This window comes from Bubalus bubalis, chromosome 23 (genome assembly GCF_019923935.1).
Source record: "Bubalus bubalis isolate 160015118507 breed Murrah chromosome 23, NDDB_SH_1, whole genome shotgun sequence".
Lineage (NCBI taxonomy): Eukaryota > Metazoa > Chordata > Mammalia > Artiodactyla > Bovidae > Bubalus > Bubalus bubalis.
In genome coordinates, this window is record NC_059179.1 from 14,733,369 (window position 1) to 14,753,537 (window position 20,169).

General features: G+C 53.7%; 3 protein-coding genes across 10 annotated transcripts in view; all 3 read left to right on the forward strand.

Annotated features, from left to right (window-relative positions):
- EXOC6 (exocyst complex component 6) overlaps window positions 1–1,815 on the forward strand; it is a 191,561-nt gene extending 189,746 nt beyond the window's left edge. For 7 of the 8 annotated variants that reach the window (XM_025274102.3, XM_044935318.2, XM_006073686.4 and 4 more), the window contains one exon: window positions 546–1,815. In XM_025274102.3, the coding sequence (XP_025129887.3) occupies window positions 546–678 (133 nt within the window). In that variant the 3' untranslated portion in view covers window positions 679–1,815. The remainder of the gene's footprint in view (window positions 1–545) is intronic. The other variant, XR_003106194.3, reaches the window with a different exon arrangement.
- A 1,404-nt stretch (window positions 1,816–3,219) lies between these two features.
- LOC102396855 (cytochrome P450 26C1) lies at window positions 3,220–16,167 on the forward strand. Its single transcript, XM_006073710.4, has 6 exons — window positions 3,220–3,719; window positions 4,236–4,460; window positions 4,948–5,223; window positions 6,593–6,751; window positions 8,596–8,925; window positions 11,109–16,167. The coding sequence occupies exons 1-6, from the start codon at window positions 3,516–3,518 to the stop codon at window positions 11,484–11,486; spliced, it is 1,572 nt and encodes a 523-aa protein (XP_006073772.1). The 5' UTR covers window positions 3,220–3,515; the 3' UTR covers window positions 11,487–16,167.
- Window positions 12,123–19,773, forward strand: LOC102416634 (cytochrome P450 26A1). The gene is made up of 7 exons (XM_006073683.4): window positions 12,123–16,415; window positions 16,591–16,815; window positions 17,062–17,352; window positions 17,441–17,599; window positions 18,080–18,214; window positions 18,820–18,972; window positions 19,237–19,773. The coding sequence occupies exons 1-7, from the start codon at window positions 16,227–16,229 to the stop codon at window positions 19,576–19,578; spliced, it is 1,494 nt and encodes a 497-aa protein (XP_006073745.3). The 5' UTR covers window positions 12,123–16,226; the 3' UTR covers window positions 19,579–19,773.
- Window positions 19,774–20,169: the final 396 nt, after the last annotated feature.

Consider the following 20,169-nt stretch of genomic DNA (forward strand, 5'->3'; position numbering starts at 1 on the left):
TATTTCAGATATCACTATTAAAAATTTCAATTTTTGCATTGAAAGTGTGTCTTATTTTCCCACATTTCAAAATATCTGTGGTGTATTTGATTTGAGAAGGACACAAGGAACGGTTTTAAATAAATTGTTTTACAGTGCCATGAAACACCACTGAGGCAAAAAAAAATTACTGCTTTAAATTTTCTGTTGTTTTTCCTTTCACCTTGTCTTGCTATGAGCATGATTTTCAGAGTCTGTAGAGGGTGTGTATTTTAGCATACTTTATGGAATGATATTAGAAAATAGTATCATGTAAGAAAACATGCTTTTAGATTTATATACTAATGCAAGAACACCATTTCATGTAGAATGCAAAATAAAGCTGCCAGTATTTTCTGTGGTTGCTATCTCTGTAACTCTATTAGTAATACCTATTTTCTTTGAAGTATATTTTTCAAGCATAGATTTAGTGTGAGATAACACAGAGCATGCCAAGATATCTTAGTTGTTACAGTATAACTTTTAAATTCCTTCTATTAAGCTTCTTCATTCACATATATTCCTAGGATGAAGGATACTAGCAAAAAGAACAATATATTTGCTCAATTCAGGAAGAATGATCGAGACAAACAGAAGTTGATAGAGACAGTTGTGAAACAGCTGAGAAGTTTGGTGAATGGTATGTCCCAACACACATAGCCTTCACATCGCTTGTACTCAGTGACACCAAGTCTGTGACTCAACATTGATCTCTAACGGGCACTGGTCATGATACAGAAAATTGTTTGCAGAATTAAAAAATACAATAGGGAAAAGACACTGATGAGAGCTTAGAAACAAGAATTATAAATATCATTTGTATGGATTTTTAAATAATTGAATACTATTTTATATATGGAAAATGTGACATTAATTTTTTTCACTTCTAGGGAAAAAAGGCAAAACTGTAATATATAAATCAGGTCAAAAATTGTACATGAAACTGATTGTGTAAATACATTAGAAGAACTTATGCCTCTATAGGTGTTTTTTCTATTTAGACTTCAATGATTGTTCTGGTTGTTTTTTTTTTCTTCCCAGTATCTGGTTTTGGAATGCAATCATGTATGACATTTCCCTGACATTTTCTGACTTGTAGCTTTAATTTTCACCTCACTAGTATTTAAGTAGACTTAATTGTCTAATTCTGCTGATTCTGAGGGAGGAAATAGACAAATATTTAAAGGAACCTGAAATCGAACTTAATTTAACCCAATAAGAATGTGAATTACTTGTTCTACTTGGGTGGTTTAATTTAATCTGAATATGAAGAAAAGGTATTTGGATTTTCTGAAGATGCAATGTTGTTTCTGTTCAGCAGGGTTAATATTTCTAACTATATTGTTTGTAGCTGACCCCATTTATTTGGTTTGGTTTGGTTCAAGTTAGGAGGACAGAAGCTAAGTGGGGCTAACCACTTCAGGTGCCACTTGTGCTAGGAGAGACATACTCCTGCACATACAAGTTACCACAGGGGTCGGGTTACTTTCTTCAAGGCGCAGACCTCAGTGCTGGATCCTTATTGCAGAAACAAGCCAAACCAAAATGAACTCTGGAAAACCTAAAACGAGTGTACATTTTACTCTGTGTAAATTACTGTGGTCCAAATGGTAATATCAATCTGATCCTTACTTTGTCTTCATTGTATTTATGCTGAATAATCCTTTTGCATTTTCAGAATTTACGCCTGTAAGAAACTTATATTTGACTCTGTAAAATAAGTGTAAAGAATTATATGTGCATTTCTTGATTTTGTGATTAAATATTAAAAAGGTTGAGCAAGTTGCTGAAAATTCATTGCTGTTGCATCTGTTTAGAGTTTCCTGATTTGAAACAACTGCTTTCTTCAGAAAGGCTGTTATTTAGTTACTGGAACGGGAGTATCGCCAAAACAAAGAAAAGCATTTATTCTCTTGACCTAATCCTAAATCTCTTGATCTAATCCTAAAGTATTTAACGTTTTAAAAAATATTATATGGAAAGCATGGTTACTTCTAGGTACAATACAATACATTCTGGAAGTTACTAGAGACGGCGAGCTGCTAGTTCTCTTTGAGGACTGGAAAGCGGTGGCCCTCGACTGCCTTACCCAGCCCTCCAGGGCACTTGGGACGTCTCCCCGGCTTGGGCTGAGGCGTCCCGGATTCAGAGAGACGCCGCCTTTTCACTGTTTGGAGCAGACCACTGTGGGTTCGCAGCGGCGATGGTCTTGAGGAGTTTACTTTTCTCAGGCAAACAAGCACCCGGCAATCCCCACCACCACCCCGCCCCGCAACACATACACCCCTTGGGTTGAGCCGTAGTGGCTAGGACGCCCGAGTCCTGGGCATTTAGGGCCCCACAAAAAGCCCGAAAAGCAACTATGTAGCCTAATGGGATGGAAGGATACGAAGGGGGAGGGATCGGTGAATTTGGTCCTCGAGACCCGAAAGGCGCCCGGGGATATCTGCTCCTCGTGGGGTTAGGGGGAGTCTCCGTGAAGCTTTGGGCAGCAGTGACACTACCCCCTTTTGAAGGATTCTGGAAGTGGTGGACCGGAGACCTCGGAGGGGAGGGGATGTCGAAGAATCGCAACCCAGGCCATCCTTTGTAGGCGATTGCGATGCCAAAGCAGGCATCGAAGACCGCAATTTCCCTGAAATAAAAGCAGAGCAAAGTGGAGAACCCCTATCCCTTTTAACCTTGTAGTGCCGTGGGAACCTTGGGAACCGGCACCTGGAAGTTAGAGAGAGCCCCCGTTAGCTCCCCTGCGCTAGGTCAGTCCACTCGCCGAGCTCCTGCTTGGAGTCGGGAAGTTGTTGGCGCGAAACCGCAGGCCCCGCCCGAGGATCTGCGTCGGGCACGGCACCGGCTGAGCGGTAGCGCAGCAGCTACTGCCACTCCCCACACCAGGCCCCCGGAGAGCTCGCCGCTGCCCACCGCCTCCAATCATTACCCTGCGTGGAGCGCCTTAAATATGCAGAGGCGCGTCATGTCGTGTGGATCGGGATCAATCCGCAGGGAGCAATCCAGTATCTATATAAATGTTGCCTGGGTAGGCCGAGAAGGGTTAAAAGGCTGGAGAAGAGAGAGGTGGGCGGGGGTCTACACAACCCGGGTGAGCGCAGCCGTGGTTGGCAAGCCGGTGAGTTGCTCCTCTCTTTGCCCTCCCTCGCTGCTTCTGTCGTAGGAGTGCTGACCCAGGGCGGTGGGAGGTGCTCGGCGCGAGCGGTCCTGAGGCAGCCCGCACCCCCGCAAGGAGGTGGCATTTTGGCCCTGGAGCCATCCGACTCAGGAAAAAGTCCTGAGCTCGCGGGTCTCTATGAAGGCACGTTCCCTAAGGGCGCGTGGTCACTGAGATCCTCCGCTGCCCCTCTGCTTGTAGAGCGAAGCCCCTGGTAAATCTCAGTTTTGGTCCGCAAGCCCCCGGACCCTTTCCGGACAGAACAGGTGAGCACTGCGCGCCTCAGCTCCGGCGCTTCCTGCGCTTGGAGCGGCCCGTCCCCCGCAGGCTAGCCATGTTACCCTGGGGGCTGAGCTGCCTGTCCGCGCTGGGGGCGGTGGGTACCGCGCTCCTGGGCGCGGGCCTGCTACTCAGCCTGGCGCAGCACCTCTGGACCCTCCGCTGGACGCTGAGTCGGGACCGAGCCTCTGCCCTGCCTCTGCCCAAAGGCTCCATGGGCTGGCCCTTCTTCGGGGAAACGCTGCACTGGTTAGTTCAGGTGAGCAGTCCGTCGTTTCCGCACCTTCTTCTTCTCTGTCCCCCACTGCCTCTCAAGGTTCCCAGGGCTCGTAGCCATTCTCTTTCTGTCGCCCAGGGCTCCAGGGAGCATATACAGCCCTCCCCTCTACCCAGCTTCTCCCTCGAAGGGACCGTGTGTCACTGGCGTTCTCTCCAGCACAACCTAAGACCCGACGCCACGCAGGGATGAACAGAGGGGTTCTAGGGCCCTATGTACTGCCACCATTGAATCGGGAGTCAGGGGCACGTCTCAGCCCTGGGCTATTTGGCACTCAGGTCCCCATTCTAAGCCTCTGTTTCCCCATCTCACCAATGGGAACGGGAGCATGTACATCCCCGTAGGGTAGACAGTCGCGAGGCACCTTTGAGACCGTTTTGTAAAGAATAAGATGCCAGCCTGAAGCAGGAGGTTTTTATCAAGAGGCAGTTGGGATGCCTGGGCTAGTTTCGCAGCCGAGACCCAGTGGCCCCATCCCTCTTCGCTCCTGGCTCGCAGGGCTCGCGCTTCCACAGCTCTCGCAGGGAGCGCTACGGGACGGTGTTCAAGACGCACCTGCTGGGCAGACCAGTGATCCGCGTGAGCGGCGCGGAGAACGTGCGCACAGTCCTGCTGGGTGAGCACCGCCTTGTGCGTAGCCAGTGGCCGCAGAGTGCGCACATCCTTCTGGGCTCGCACACTCTGCTCGGCGCCGTTGGAGAGTCGCACCGGCAGCGGCGGAAGGTGAGCCCAAAACAGAAGCGGCCGTCGGGACGTCGGACTCGCGGCTTCTGAGCGGCTGCCGTGGGCCAGGCCGGGGCGAGGTGTTAGGGATACACTGTGAACCTGACCAGGGCCCCTGACAAGTGGGTGGCATTGGGTTGGTAGTCCCTTACCTTCTCCGGGTTTGTCTTATAAGGCCAGGACTGGGACTTAAAGATTCTTTCATCTTCGATCTTCTGCGACTCTGATGCCAGAACCGATAGAAATTCAAACTCAGTGTTAGGGACGACTTCCTGGAGTAGGTGGCCCCTGGAGCCTGGATGGAGAGGAGGCATTGTGTACATTAGACAAGAACTAGAGGGAATGGTGAAAGCAAAACCCAACACATTTGGGTCCGGGTCGCTTAGAAGAGGAAGAAGGGGCCGAAATTGGCCTCTTGGCTCCGCTGGAGTCGTGGAGCAGAGGAAACCGGACGGCGGCCAGGGCTGACCCTGTGCGTTCCCCTCAGATCCTGGCTCGAGCTTTCAGCCGTGCGGCACTGGAGCGCTACGTGCCTCGCCTGCAGGGGGCGCTGCGGCGGGAGGTGCGCTCCTGGTGCGCGGCCCGCGGGCCGGTCGCTGTCTATGAGGCCGCTAAAGCGCTCACCTTCCGCATGGCCGCGCGCATCCTGCTGGGGCTACGGCTAGACGAGGTGCAGTGCTCTGAGCTGGCCCGGACCTTCGAGCAGTTCGTGGAGAACCTCTTCTCCCTGCCCCTCGATGTGCCTTTCAGCGGCCTGCGCAAGGTACTGCCGCCCCGCCCGCCCCAGACCTTCCCTTTGAGGCTCCCTTGGTGCGCCATAGGCATCACCTCTGCTGGGAGATGGAGGCTCTGCCTAGTGTGGGGAGGCGGCATGGTGGCGGTGGGCCTTGGGGCTGGTCTCTGTCCTGACTCGCTGTGTGAGCCGGGGCGGGCCACACACCCTCTCTGGACCACGCCTGGCGGGACGAGCTCCAGCCCCAGCAGCCGCGGGCTTCCCGACGTTGGGTCTTGGTGGCGGGAGCCCAGCCAGTCGCCCCGGCCCCTCCCCAGAACGGCGCCTCCAGGCCCGGCCTGCAGCGCCTCTTTGGAAGCCCCGTGGCTGGGCAACGGATGGGAGCACAAGGGCCCCAGACACGCCCCCGGCCCAGGCCGGCGCCAGCCGGGGTTGGAGAGGGGTGGGTGTCGGCTCACCGCCCGCGGCCCCAGGCCCGCTAGTTTCCGGATTAGAGAACCATGGCCTCTTCAAACTTCAGAGCAATGGGCCGGACTTAGAGAGCAACTGATCTGGGGCTTCTTTCTGTGCCAATGTCCTGGTTTTCATTCACCCAATTAAAAATAATAGTTATGTGTAAAGGGACCTGATATATGGACCGATTGCCTCGGGTACGTTTTTCTGATTTAATCCTCTTGGTTGCAAAATATTATTCTCATTTAATTGATGAAGAAACTGAAGCTCCAAGAGGTTAAATGACTTGCCCAAGATCACACAGCTAGTAGGGGCAGAGGCAAGATTTGACAGCTCCCCACCCCATCTCCGTCTCCCCCGATAAGAAGCCGATGTGCTCAAAATGCTTCCCCTGGCAGATGCTTTCTCACCGTGCTTGCTCCCTGAACTCTGGGGGACCACCCCAGCCCTCCTGGCTACCCCTTTTTACAAAGGCTAATGTTTAGAACTTCCAGTAGTGTTCTTTAAGCCAGAGCTTTCCTGAGTACATCAAGGTGTCCCTTCCTCTCTGCACAGGTGCCAACTGCCCCTGCAGGCAGGAGAAGGGCGGTGGGCTAACTCCCAGGCTGGGTTCTCTGCCAAGCACAGACACTTGAAGCTGCGTGACCCTGGACAATTGCTTGACCTCTCTGAGCCTCAGCATCCTCCCCTTAGGAGGACAGTAAACTGTTGGCCTTGCTCCAAAGAGGGGCTTGTGATCATCAAGAGAGAATGGTATATGAGGGTAAAGGACAAATTCCTGAGCCTTTATATTGAGTCCCTTCTACAATGTGGAGCTAAGCTGGGAATCTGTTAACGCTAGCTTTCAGCAGAGCCAGACCAGCACTGGGAAGATGTCGGGGGTAGGTGTCCAGGGCTAGCCCCCTCTGCCTTCCTACCCCAACTCCCTTGTCTCCCCACACATCAGGGCATTCGGGCCCGGGACCAGCTGCATCGGCACCTGGAGGAGGCCATTGCACAGAAGCTTCTTGAAGACAAGGCTGCTGTGGAGCCAGGCGATGCCCTCGATGGGATCATCCACAGCACTAGGGAACTGGGCCATGAGCTCTCAGTGCAGGAGCTGAAGGTATGTGGCCGGATTTCTCCTCCCCTCTTTTGCATGTATAGCAGGTCTCTACACACAGGCTGAATCCCTGGAACAACGGAGCAACATCCTGTTTGGCCCCACTTGGAGCCACAGACACTCCTCAGGGTGAGGGAAAGAGGAGACCTGGGTCCAGTCCTGGTTCAGCCGCACCCCCTACCTCTGTGGCTTTGGGCCAAGCGAAGGCATGAATCCTAGGTCCTCCCTTACAGCTTCTGGCAGCAAACAGCTCTCCTCTTCCCCACTTCCCTGTCACTTCATGCTTTCGCCTCTGCAGTCTGTCTGCCTATGACGCTTTCTTCACCCCTTTTCTCTACAAACCCTAAGGGTTCAGGGTCAAATTCCACAATTCCTTCAAGTGTCCCCTTTCCTCCCCAAATCTACGCATCCATGAGCCAACTTGGCACCTGGTACCTCGGGTACTGGTCTGTTTTGCCACTGAGCATCTACTGGAGAATTAGAAACTGCCACCCCCTCCCCCATGTATGCATAGAACACATGCAGTGGAAGTAAGGAGGGGAGCTTTGGAATGACCCCTGGGCCCACCTGCTCAAGAACCCAAAAAGGAATGTAGCGGCTGGGGGAAGGGGGGGGGCAGCGGGCAGGGGAGTTAGAAATGGAAACACTTCATCCCTTCCATAAGCAGCTCCCATCCTTTCTCTGACACTCATTTTCCCACTGGTGAGCCACTGAGCCTGAGTGTCTTCTCTGAAAATGGGACAAACAATCTCTTTCCTAACTTCTGGGTGGTTGTGAAGTCTCGAAGAGTCAAGGGGTTAGAAGTAGATGAGGAGGGCGCTGGTGAGTCGTGGGGGAGCCGGCAGATAGGAATAGTTCTAGGCTGGGAAGGGGAGTGGTACAGAAAGACGTGGACATTCCCTCTGCCTTGGCAGAGCTGGGGAGGGCATGACAACACTGTCCAGGTTCTCAGGAAGGGACCCACTAGCCAGAAATCTTCAGTTCTGGCTGGTCAGGAAGAACCTTGGAGCCCCAGGGTCTCCGTCCCAGCTCCCCATCTTCTCCAGAACAGCCAGTTAGTCTTGGATCAGCTCATTCATTCCACAAGCAGATTCTACCTATTCAGTGCCAGACTCTATACAATGAGCAAACATAGCCTCTGCTAGAGAGGAGGGCTCCACATTCACCCTGTGAGCACATCCATCAGTGTGTAAACACACACCTGCTGCTGCCAGGAAGGAAGACACCATACCAGGAGTTGGGAGGAGGGCACAGGCAGGCAGTGAGGACTGGGGCCTGGATGATGAAGCCTCCAGACAGTGCAGACGGGGAAGCAGTGCAGTCACTCACTGGGACCACCACTAAGCGGGAAGAGGACCACGATGCTCACTTTGGTGCCAGGCTGCTGCTTCTGCTGCTGCAGGTGCCTTGGTTAATTCCACAGCAGTCCGGGTCAGGACGGCCAGGGGCATTGTCGGCAACACTGCATGGTTAAGAGTGCTGGACTCCTGGCCCCGACTACTGGGCTTGGTGACTGAAGGGACCTTGGGCACCTCTCAGAGCCTCAGTAAAACGGGCAGAAACGGTGCCACACACACTGCGGGTGAGAATCCAATGACTTAAGTCACTTAAAGCACTAAGAACACTACACCAAAAAAGTTCTGGCATTATCTATGGGAACCTCCCAAGGCTATCTGTGGTTTCCCCAGGTGGCGGACTTGGGATTCAATCCACTCCCGGACCCTCCCAGGTAGCCGTGCCTCCGAGCACTCTGCGCTCTGGCCTGTGCGCAATGGCAAATGTGGGGGCCCCTGCACCACAGCCTGAGAACCGGCTAATGGAGACAGCGCCCCTGGGCTGTGTTGCAGGAATCAGCTGTGGAGCTCCTCTTCGCCGCCTTCTCCACCACGGCCAGTGCCAGCACGTCCCTCGTCTTGCTACTCCTGCAGCACCCCGCAGCCATCGCCAAGATCCAGCAGGAGCTGGCGGCACAGGGGCTGGGGCGCGCGTGCGGCTGCGCGCCGGCGGCCTCGGGGGGCGGCGCTGGGCTCCCTCCAGACTGCGGTTGCGAGCCCGACCTCAGCCTGGCGGCGCTGGGCCACCTGCGCTACGTCGGCTGCGTGGTCAAGGAGGTGCTGCGCCTCCTGCCGCCGGTGTCCGGGGGCTATCGGACAGCCCTGCGCACCTTCGAGCTCGACGTAAGTGCGCCGCTCGCCCGCCCCGCCTTGCAACCGGCCGCTGGGAGGTGGGTAGGGGTTAGGACGGCGCTGTCTCCTTTTCCCTTCTCCGGGCCTCCTGGAAAAAGGGCTGAATCCGATCACGTTTCCCGGAACCACGGTTGAGAACGCAAAGCAAGGTTAGGGACCCCGGGCTATGTGCTAAATTGCTTCAGTTGTGTCCGACTCTTTGCGATCCCATGGACTGTAGCCCTCCAGACTCCTCTGTTCATGGAATTCTCCAGGCAAGAATAGGGGAATGGGTTCCATTTCCTCCTCCAGGGGATCTTCCCAACCCAGGGATGGAACCCACGTCTCGCGTCTCCTGCATTGGCAGGTGGGTTCTTTACCACTAGCGCCACCTGCGAAGATTTTGACTGCTGTCTGGGTAGTCAACTCAGTTAGAGGCCAGTTTTAGAATAAAATCATCCTTTTCTCTGCTCAGCACTCCCCTTTCAGCCAGTGAGCCTGGGTAGCACACAAAGAGCCGCCCACTCTGTCCTGTGCTCCATTTCTCCAGCTCTCTCACAAGATAAAGGGACCAATCATTGCTACCTGTCCAGGGTTCTGGCTGAGGCCAGGTTCCAGGAAAACGGGATTATTAAAATATGGGTAGTGATCTGGTTGGCTTGAGCCGGGCAAGAAAGTTAAGGTTTAGGCTTGGCTCTGTCTCTGTATGACCTTGGCTAATTCCCTTCTCACTCTGGGCCTCAGTTTGCTCTCTGGAGGGAAGCTGCCTTGGTCCCTTCCAGCTTTAACTCAGGGGAGGGGAACGCTAATGCTGCCAAACTGAGGGTGTTTGCCGCTGCACCCCCCCACCCCCAGCCCAATCCCTGGGCAGCTCCAGGCAGAGTGGGCACCTTCTCCCCTTCGCCTTAAACAGCCAGTGTCCCCATTGCATGCTAGAGTTTGAGAGGATGAGATGACTGGATGGCATCACGGACTCAAAGGACATGAATTTGAGCAAACTCCTGGAGTTAGTGAAGGACAGGGAAGTCTAGCATGCTGCAGTCCACAGTGTGGCAAAGAGTCAGACACAACTTAGCAACTGAACAAGAGAAAGAGATTCTGCCCTTGAGGCGCTGTTGTGGAGAGAAAGGGGGCGCAGAGCCAGCAACTTCATCACAAACTGGTGTGAAGAAGAGAGTGACCTCTAGCTGAATGATACCAAAACATTTTGGGAACTGGCATTTGAACTGGAGCAGTGAAAGGTTCAGATGGGGACCACATATCACCAAGACGGCATGGTCCAAAGGTCGGTGGATTAGTGAGGTGTTTAGTAGTGTCTGGGATGCTGAATTTTGGAGTTCAGACATCATTGAGCAGGCCTGGGGTGCAAGACTTAGGGAAACCAAGGTAGAAGAGCACTGGACCACTAGAGTGAATAGGGGTAGGGGTCTTAGCCAGATGGGAAAACTGAGGCCTAGAGAGGAGAGGGCACGCCTTGATGATTTCAAGATTTTCTATTTGCCTGTTGAGAGCAAGGCTCTCCTGAAGCCTGTTCAAGCAAGGGAGCCGGATAGTCGGGGCTGGAAGACCTCTCAAAAGTGGAATAGTTGAAAAAGAGGTGAGCTGAGGGAACATGAAAGCCTTCATCATTTTAAGCTTCCTTCCAACAATTTAATCCTCACATGCACCTTCTCAGAGTGTGGCTACTGGATCTGAAAGTTATGTACAGCTCATGGCTAGTGAGTACAGAGAGGCAGTTTTCAGTTGAGTGTAAAGAGCTGAAAAATTGAGATGATCGTAAAGGAGCTGTCCTTTGCTTTGCTCTGACGCAGGCAGCTGGTATATGCAGGACTCGAATTTAGGTCTCCTAATGTGAGAAGAAAACAGAGAAAACAGTGAACAGTAACAGAGCACACTCACTGACCACTAATACATATGTCAGACCCGTTATTTGAGTCCTCACAACAAAGCGGGCATTTTTGGTCTCACTTGATCACTTAAGAAACTGAGACTCAGAGATGATGTAGCCAACGTCACACAGCTCACCAGAGAAGGAGCTGAAACAGACGGGAATGCAAAGCAGTCTCCTAGTTTCCGGTTAAGACGCACTTCCCTGCCCGTTTGGAAGCCTGTTGGATGAACCGCGGGTGAAGGATCGGTTAGGGCTGGGTTTCCGGGTGCCTGGTGGTCAGGCGGGTCTCCTCACCTCCCCGCAGGGCTACCAGATCCCCAAGGGGTGGAACGTGATGTACAGCATCCGAGACACGCACGAGACGGCCGCAGTGTACCGCAGCCCGCCGGAGGGCTTCGACCCAGAGCGCTTCGGCACTGCGGGCGACGATGCACGGGGCGCCGCCGGCCGCTTTCATTATATCCCGTTCGGCGGCGGTGCGCGCAGCTGTCTTGGCCAGGAGCTGGCGCAGACCGTGCTCCAGCTGCTCGCGGTGGAGCTGGTGCGCACGGCGCGCTGGGAACTGGCCACGCCTGCCTTCCCCGCCATGCAGACCGTGCCCATCGTGCACCCGGTGGACGGGCTGCGGCTCTTTTTCCACCCTCTTGCGTCTCCGGCGGCGCAGGATGGGCAACGCCTCTGACTTGCTGCGCTGTGGAACCTGGCTTGGCCAGCGGCTGCGGCGCGCTTGCGGCGCCGCCCATCTGCCGTTCTCCAGTGCCGGGTCCGGCGCGCTCTCATTCATCAGAAGGTTACTGAACGCAGCTCTGTGTCCGACTCTGAGGGAGGAGACTCATGAGCCACCGCCACCTCCCTTGGTGAAGCGTCCTAGCTGGTGGGATGGTGCCTTCAGCACTTCGCACCCTTAGGGAGGAAAGGTGGTGGCCCAAGTCTCTTATGCCTTTCTCAGGATTTCAAAGCAGGGATGGTGGGAACATTTCCCCTAGGATTCAAGCTGGGGAGGAGGCATGGGTCGTGGGGAGGTGGGGTGGGGTGGGCCGTCGAATGAGGGAGGGCCGGCAACTGTAGCGAGGAAGCGGGGACGCCAGGAGCGCATCTCTGGCCTGGCTTTGGGCCATAGGAAGACACTGAGAAGGCGCCCAACGGAAGGCCCTCAGGCAGCTGGCCTCCGCTAGGTGCGCCCTGGCCACTCTGCCTGTCTCGGCAGAAACCCAGAATTGCGGGCGCTTTCCGGGCTCTAAACAGGATCAACAGCGCCGGATTCTACTGGCGATTTCTTAAAAGAAAAATTCCTAGTTCAAGAACGCATATAATCTTTCCATTTATACAGGAGAGAATAGGTACACCGAGAGGATTCTAAGGCTGGATTATTTTCATGGGAGGTTGAGACATAATCAGAGAGGTTTGGGGTATTTGTACCCAAAACAGGAAGGCCGAGAAATCGTTTCCTGGCAGTAGTTGAGTGAGAAGGCTGCAGCTTAGCTGGGCAGCTGCTCCTCGGTGGGAAAGTGGGATGGAGGTGGCAGAGACTCAAGAAAGACCCCCTCCCCGGAAGGGCCTGCCCTTCATATACCCAGAGAGGGGCTAGGAACTGGACAGCCTGGGGCCCAGGCTGCTGGAAACTCTCGAGCATAGCCCCAGGGAACTGAGCTACAGATTATCTCCAAGATGATAGCTGACTGCAGGGTCGCCCTGGTTTACTGCTTCAACCTCCTTCATTACAAGGAGAGACTGAGGCCGGAGACTAGACCACTCAGCCAGTGCTCTCCTCCACCCCATCCCTTACCCCCTGCTCCAGTCTCTGGCCTGTGGCCACCATGTAGCTCTTGGCCTTTTATCCTTTCATAGTGATCCCTAGGTTGGCCTAAGGACACTCTGTATCTTTCCAACACAAAAGTTCCCAACAGTGCTTAAATCTAAACCAAGAGCCTCCTTTTTTCCTAATACGCTGTAACCTGCTGCCCACCTTCGGACAGGCTGGGGGCAGTTGAACATGATGGGTGAGCCAGAGAAGTTGCCGCCAAGTCCTGAGCTGACCCCTTAGTGAACCAGAAGGAACCAGAAAGTGCCCTCCTGACCTTAGGCTTAAGGTGGATCCTGGGGCCAGAAGGGAAGGGGAGGCAGCAGGCTTAGGCAGGGCCCAGTAGCTCAGGAGCAGGAGCACAGCGGGCCCTTCTGAGCTCAACTGACACAGTCGTAACCCCATCTGCAACAATTCATCACCCACCGCTGACCACAGGCCCTGGCGCCATGGGATCTGCAGGCAGGCGCCAGAGCCACAGAGCCGGTGAAAGTGGTAGATCTGAGGCCTGCCCTCAGGGCGCTCCTGACGCTACAGAGACAACATCTCAGCTCAGAAGCTCCACTAGGGTGAGGTGGTGGGAAGACCAGGGCTTGGGGTTGATTCTGATTTGAGGAGAGATAGATGGGGCGGGGCTCTCAGAAGCCTGGACTTCCCAGGTTGCAAGATACCCGATTTACGTGCTGTGTGGTCTGTTCTAAACTATAAGCCTCTGAAAGGGCAGCTTCAGTTTTACTGTGACTTCCCAGTGATACATCGACTCATCATTTCAAGGAAAATCAGAGCTCTTGATTCTGATTCTCTGAGTAAGGGGCAGATACGATTCTTACCCTCTTGGACTTGGTGTGCTCGCAAAGGAAAGAGACAGTAAATAAACTAACAAACGAGCAAGAATAATTCTGATGATGGTAGAGCTGTTTCGAGAGAATAAAACAGGGCTGTCATACAGAGTGCCTGGCGGCTCTGCTGGGGGCTGGAAAGAGTGGCATTCGACTTTGGAAGGAACCAGCCAGGGGTGTCCGGGGACAGAAGAGCCCCAAGCAGAGAGTACAGGAGGTTTAGAACCGAAGGGGTGGGAATCTGCTCAAGACAAGGGAAGAAAGTGTTGACGGGAGAAAAGTGGGGGAGGGGTGCTTCAGCTGACCTCAGTCAGGAGCTCACCTCCCCTCCCAGCAAAAAACTACTCCCTACCCCTGCCAACCCTTACCACCTAAGATGTTTTGTAAACATCTTAGAAACATTATTTTGTTTTCCAGCTAACGAAGCCCTCTCCCTACCCACCAGCACCCAAGAAAGCCTGGTAAAGTTTCTAGATCAAAGTTCTTATTGGGTTGGTCATTTACCGACCCTTCCCCTCTTCAAGATGCTCTTTAGTGCTCTTCACTATCCCATTTAATCCTTTCCCCCGGTCGCCCACGCGGGCCTGGATGGCAGATAGAGTAAAACATTTTTCCCCTTTGTGGCAATTTCCAGCGGGCAGGCCCCGCTCATCTTGTGACCCGGCGCGCGCTGAACTTGGCGAGATGGCCCTGCAGAGTTCACTCAGATGTCACGGTCCGGCCCGCAGGGGTCACAGGCGGGTCAGGCCGGAGGACTGGGACTGGGCCCCAGGTCACGCCCCCGCTGGCCTGCTTTGCTCACCGGCCGGAGGCACCGTCCAGAAAGGGGCGGGCCTAGGGTTTCTGAGAATTACCTCCAGCGTGTCTCGCCCGGTTCCAGCCGGTGCCCCCAAGTGGTCTGTCACTGTTTACAGTTGTCAGTTCATTTGAAGAAACGATTGTGGGCGAGACCCTTCCCTGGAGCCTCTGAAACACCAGTGTAGGGTTATGGTGAACCGCCGATTCTCCGAAAGACATCCTGGGGCTAGCCAGGCGTGGAACGTTTCTGCGAGCGTGAGGTCCCGGCGACTCCGCAGACATTGCCGGACCCGCCCGGTTGCGGGACCACGCGGGAAGGTCGTGTATTTAACTTAACAGCTCTCGGGATCAAAGTGTTTTCCATCTCCAAGGGACGCTTTCCAAGGCGTGAGACTCGCTCCTGTGAGAGCCGCTTTTCGGCTTTAAACAAACTTATACGTTATTGTTTCGTTTTTGGCGCGGCTGGTGGGTTCAGCGTTGAAACCGAGGGAGCGAATGGCCCTGACTGGTCCGAGGAAGTTCGGACCCTGTCCCACTGGCTCGACAGGGTTGGAAACGGGGAGCGCACGTGCGCTTCTCGCAGTGTCCGAGCTCCAGGCTGTGGCTGCAGGAGCGGCCAATCGTATAGGTGGGCAATGGCCAAAAGACCCACTTCCCAGTCAGGATTCTCTCAACACTCTTAATCAGCGGCCGGTAGAGGCCTGGTTTAGGACCCAGCACCCCCTCTCCTCTGGGTAGGTTTCTGCCGGGTGGGAGCTAGAGAGCCCAGGTCACCCTGGTAAGGTAGCCTAGCCTGGGGTAGGGAAGAGTATGTGCAACCTTAGTCTAGCCTAAGGTAGCCCAGCCTGGGGCTGGGAAAAGTATGTGCAACCATAAGCCACTTTTGGAAACTCACAACTACCTGGAGGTGTAGACTGGTCAGGAAAGATCACCTTCACATCAAGGAGGAGGAAACGGGCTCAAGGATGTGCGGTGACTTGCCCAAGATCATTCAAGTAGAGATGGATCCGGGACTCAGAGCCCAAACTCTGGGCTTTCCATCCATCCTCCTGCATCTGTGTCTTTATCCTGCGAGGATTAAGGACTCTCTTCCCTTCTGCCTAGCTGGAGCTGCTAACCCCAGGGCCCTCGGAATCCGGCTTTGGCCGGATTGCAGAGCGCTGTTTGCCACTGAGTCGCAGATGAATTGCCCCTGCGGTCCCGGGCTAGGGAGTCAGAGTCAGGGCTCAGACTTGAGCAGGGTTGCACCTGGAGTCCTGGGGATCTGGAGGCTCTCTTGAACCTTTAAGTAGGACCTTCCAAGACTTCATGATGTGAGCCTCGAGGGGTTTGGGAATCTGGGAATTAGTGGTCAGCCGGTCTTGAATCCCCGCAACTCTCACTTGGGAACTGGCTCTGGGCTCTTCTGTGGGGTCTCTGGAAGAGTCAGGAGGCCTGCGTTTTGCTCCGCCTTCTGAATCTCAATTTCCTCACCTGCGGGACAAGGCAGCTGAAGATCCCTGAACGCACTCCCCTTTACTTCCTCTGCAGGTGGAAGGGGGCCCTGTAAAACAGAAAGCGGGTGCAGGCAGCTCTGGGCTGGGACCTCCCGTCGGACCCGGCGGGAGGGATTCCGAAGACACAGCCAGGGAGCCCGGGGCGTGGAGTTTCCGCTCCCCGGTGCCCCTGCCGCCGTCCGGGAGCCCCGCACACTTTGTATGGGGGCAGCAGGCTGCTCCTAGCCCCGCGCCCCAGGAGGCGCGCTCCGAGAGAAGCCGCCACGGCGCCGCCTCTGCCTCGGCGCGGAACAAACGGTTAAAGATTTGGGCAGCGCCTCGCGGGGGGAGGAGCCAGGGGCCCAATCCGCAATTAAAGATGAACTTTGGGTGAACTAATTTGTCTAAGGTAACGTGGGCAGCAACCTGGGCCGCCTATAAAGCGGGCGCGCGGCGGGATTCAGAGCGCTGAGGGTGGCGGCAGGTGGCGCGGAAGGTCGCGGCGCGCCATGGGGCTCCCGGCACTGCTGGCCAGTGCGCTCTGCACCTTCGTGCTGCCGCTGCTGCTCTTCCTGGCTGCGATCAAGCTCTGGGACTTGTACTGCGTGAGCAGCCGGGACCGCAGCTGTGCCCTCCCTTTGCCTCCCGGAACGATGGGCTTCCCCTTCTTTGGGGAAACACTGCAGATGGTGCTACAGGTAAGGGAGCTTGGGGCGGGATTGCACGATTCTCCCGAGCCCGACTCGGTTCCAGACTTCCACTGAAGCGCCCCCCGGGAGGGAGGTGACTGGGGCTAGGATCAGGACTGGCGGGAGGCTCGGCGCTCCCCGGCGCCCCCTCACGCCCGCTCACTCCTCCGCTTTCCTCTCGCAGCGAAGGAAGTTCCTGCAGATGAAGCGCAGGAAATACGGCTTCATCTACAAGACGCATCTGTTCGGGCGGCCCACGGTGCGGGTGATGGGAGCGGACAACGTGCGGCGCATTTTGCTCGGAGAGCACCGGCTGGTGTCGGTCCACTGGCCCGCGTCAGTGCGCACCATCCTGGGTTCTGGGTGCCTCTCTAACCTGCACGATTCCTCGCACAAGCAGCGCAAGAAGGTGAGGGAGGGGTGGCGGCGCCTGGACAGGAAGTGGGACCGGATTCGAGTAAGGGGTTCTGGCAGATAGGTGCTGGGCGAGCGCCAGCTGTATAAGGCATCGGCTGGGACCCTCTCAAACCCAGTGTAGCTTTCCCAGCCAGGAAGTGCCTTGGGTCTGGTGGGGTTGCAGATGTCTAGGAGACCCTGGAAGGCAAGAGGGGCGGGTGGGGCCGGGCTTTAATACTCTTCCCTCCTCGGAGTTCAGGTGATTATGCAGGCCTTCAGCCGCGAGGCGCTTCAGTGCTACGTGCCAGTGATCGCCGAAGAAGTGGGCAACTACTTGGAGCAATGGCTGAGCTGCGGCGAGCGCGGCCTCCTGGTCTACCCCCAGGTGAAGCGCCTTATGTTCCGCATTGCCATGCGCATCCTGCTGGGCTGCGAGTCCCGGCTGGCGAGCGGCGGGGAAGACGAGCAGCAGCTGGTAGAGGCCTTCGAGGAAATGACCCGCAATCTCTTCTCGTTGCCCATAGACGTGCCCTTCAGCGGACTGTACCGGGTAAGGGCGCCTTGTGGGGTTCGGAGCTAGGGCTCCGGGGGCGCGGGATCCGGACGTCTGCTCACCGCGGCGCGCTCTCTGCGCTCAGGGCCTGAAGGCGCGCGACCTCATCCACGCGCGCATCGAGGAGAACATTCGCGCCAAGATCCGCAGGCTGCCGGCGGCGGAGGCGGGCGGGGGCTGCAAAGATGCCCTGCAGTTGTTGATCGAGCACTCTTGGGAGAGAGGAGAGAGGCTGGACATGCAGGTAAGCCGCAGCTTCAGGAGCGGCACGGCGTAGTTTGCTCCCCTGGCTTCCCAAAAGCAATTCCTAGGGTCTCCAAAGTGCACGCAGAGGGGCCCAGGTTTCCAGAGTGAGAAGCCCTCCCAGATCCCAGGGACTGGACCCAGAGATTGAGATACCGGGTCTACAGAGCTCTGGGGAGAGGCCTCGTCGCCCATCCCTTTCAGGTTTTAAAGGGAAAGTTGGAATTTGCAAGATGTGAGTAATGTTGGGTGACTTTAATACAACTAACGCTTTTAAGAGTTCCAAAGAGAGTGGGAACTTACTGGCCTTTCCGGCTGTAGCTGAACTAAAGGGTCTTAGCATTTTGTTTAAATAGATTTTCTGTCAGTCGACTTTCAGCTCTTCTCATCTTCCCTCCTGAATCCTCAGTTCTATTCTGAGTAGTTGCTGTGTAAAATTGCATGCAGACTTGTCAAAACGTTGGTCTTAATCCACTTGTAGGCATTAAAGCAATCTTCAACAGAGCTTCTCTTTGGAGGGCATGAAACCACGGCCAGTGCAGCTACGTCTCTGATCACTTACTTGGGGCTCTACCCACATGTTCTCCAGAAAGTTCGAGAGGAGCTGAAGAATAAGGTAGGGGAACTGGCAGTGGGGGTGGGGTGTTGGCATGAGTTGAGGGGGGGCTGGCTATTAGCTTAAAAACCTCAGCAGCTCTCTAGCCAAGTTCCCAATAGTTAAGTGTGCTGCCTTCCTTGAGTATCTGGGAAGTACAGGGCTAAGGGTGAGTGGGTTGGATGGTGGGAAAGATAATTAACTGTGTGAATAAGAAGGAAGGAATCTTGAGCTGTAATCCCACTCTGGCAGGGTTCAACCTTGTGTTTCTTCTCCACTTTTGGTGGATCCTTGGAGGTTTTCAGACTTTCTTAGGTCTGTGTGTTCAAGGGCATGAATGGGAACCCCTAGGGGGTTGCGGTGGCAGCCAGCAGCCTTGGTGGGGACTGGGGGATGGGGAGAAACTTGGTGGTTCTAACTGGTGAGCTGCATTATCTTGGAATTGTAAATAATGGTTTGGGCCCAGGGATGGAGGCAAACGATCACTAGCTGCTCCTTGTTTCCCCCCACACTCTGGGATCACGAGGCTCTTTGGGTCCAGCCGCCACTTAAGCCTGTTTACGTCTGCTGGGCTGATTTTATTGGAGCGCAGAATAACCGTTCACTCTGTGTGACTGTTTTGATAGGGTTTACTTTGCAAAGGCAATCAAGACAACAAGTTGGATGTGGAAATTTTGGAACAGCTTAAGTACATTGGGTGTGTTATTAAAGAGACCCTTCGACTGAACCCCCCAGTTCCAGGAGGGTTTCGGGTTGCCCTTAAGACTTTTGAATTAAATGTAAGTTAAAAGTTCTCTCTCACCCGCCCCTACCTTTTGTGTAGTAGTTTTAAATCTCCATTTGTTTCCTGTGCTTTGACTTACATTTCTTTTGATAACATTGCCCTGCCCCTGAATGTCTGTTTTTTTCTCTCTCCACCTCTCTTTCCTCCTTTTCTTTCAACTCAAAACTCCGCCAAGGATATAAGTCTTAGATTTTTTTTTTTTCCTGTTGACAGTTGAATTTCAGTTTGTCAGCCCTTTGGACATCATAATCTTTTGCAGGGATACCAGATTCCCAAAGGCTGGAATGTAATCTACAGTATCTGTGATACTCATGATGTTGCCGATATCTTCACCAACAAGGAGGAATTTAATCCTGACCGCTTTCTGCTGCCTCACCCAGAGGATGCATCCAGGTTCAGCTTCATTCCATTTGGAGGAGGCCTTAGGAGCTGTGTAGGCAAAGAGTTTGCAAAAATTCTTCTCAAAATATTTACAGTGGAGCTGGCCAGGCATTGTGACTGGCAGCTTCTAAATGGACCTCCTACAATGAAAACGAGCCCCACTGTGTATCCTGTGGACGATCTCCCGGCCAGGTTCACCCGTTTCCAGGGGGAAATCTGATGGGCCAGAAAGCCCAGACCTCAGACTCATTTGAAGTGTACATAGGCATTTCTACCTAGTGTCATGTTGATTTGATTATATTTAATTTTTAAATGTATATTATAATATTTATGTGTCTCTTCTACAGTACCACAGTCTTTAAATATTAAAATAATGAATTTGGATAGTTTCCAAATAAAATAAAATCTGAAGGTGCTCGTCTTGCATTTAATATTCCTGTGGGAAAAAACTCACCGGTTTTATATTCATATATTTAACTAGATTTCTAATGTCTACAGGCATGACTTTGTCATCTGTGCCTATCTATTTTCTGGGAAGAAGAAACCTTACCTGTTTTTTTCTCTTAATAGTTATTAGAAAATATATATTATATGTGTGTGTCCAAAGGTAATTTAGTAAATTTTTCCATGATAGTTTATATTCTCTATTTGGAAAAGCTATCAGAATTAATTTAAAAAATGAGAAGGGGTTTGCTTTACAGAGAAAGTTGAATTTGAAAAGAGAACACTTTGAGTTGATCCTCTTCTAATATAACACTTTCATAATTAGTACATTTAATACACATAAATCTGTGGTATTGCATAGTGCTAG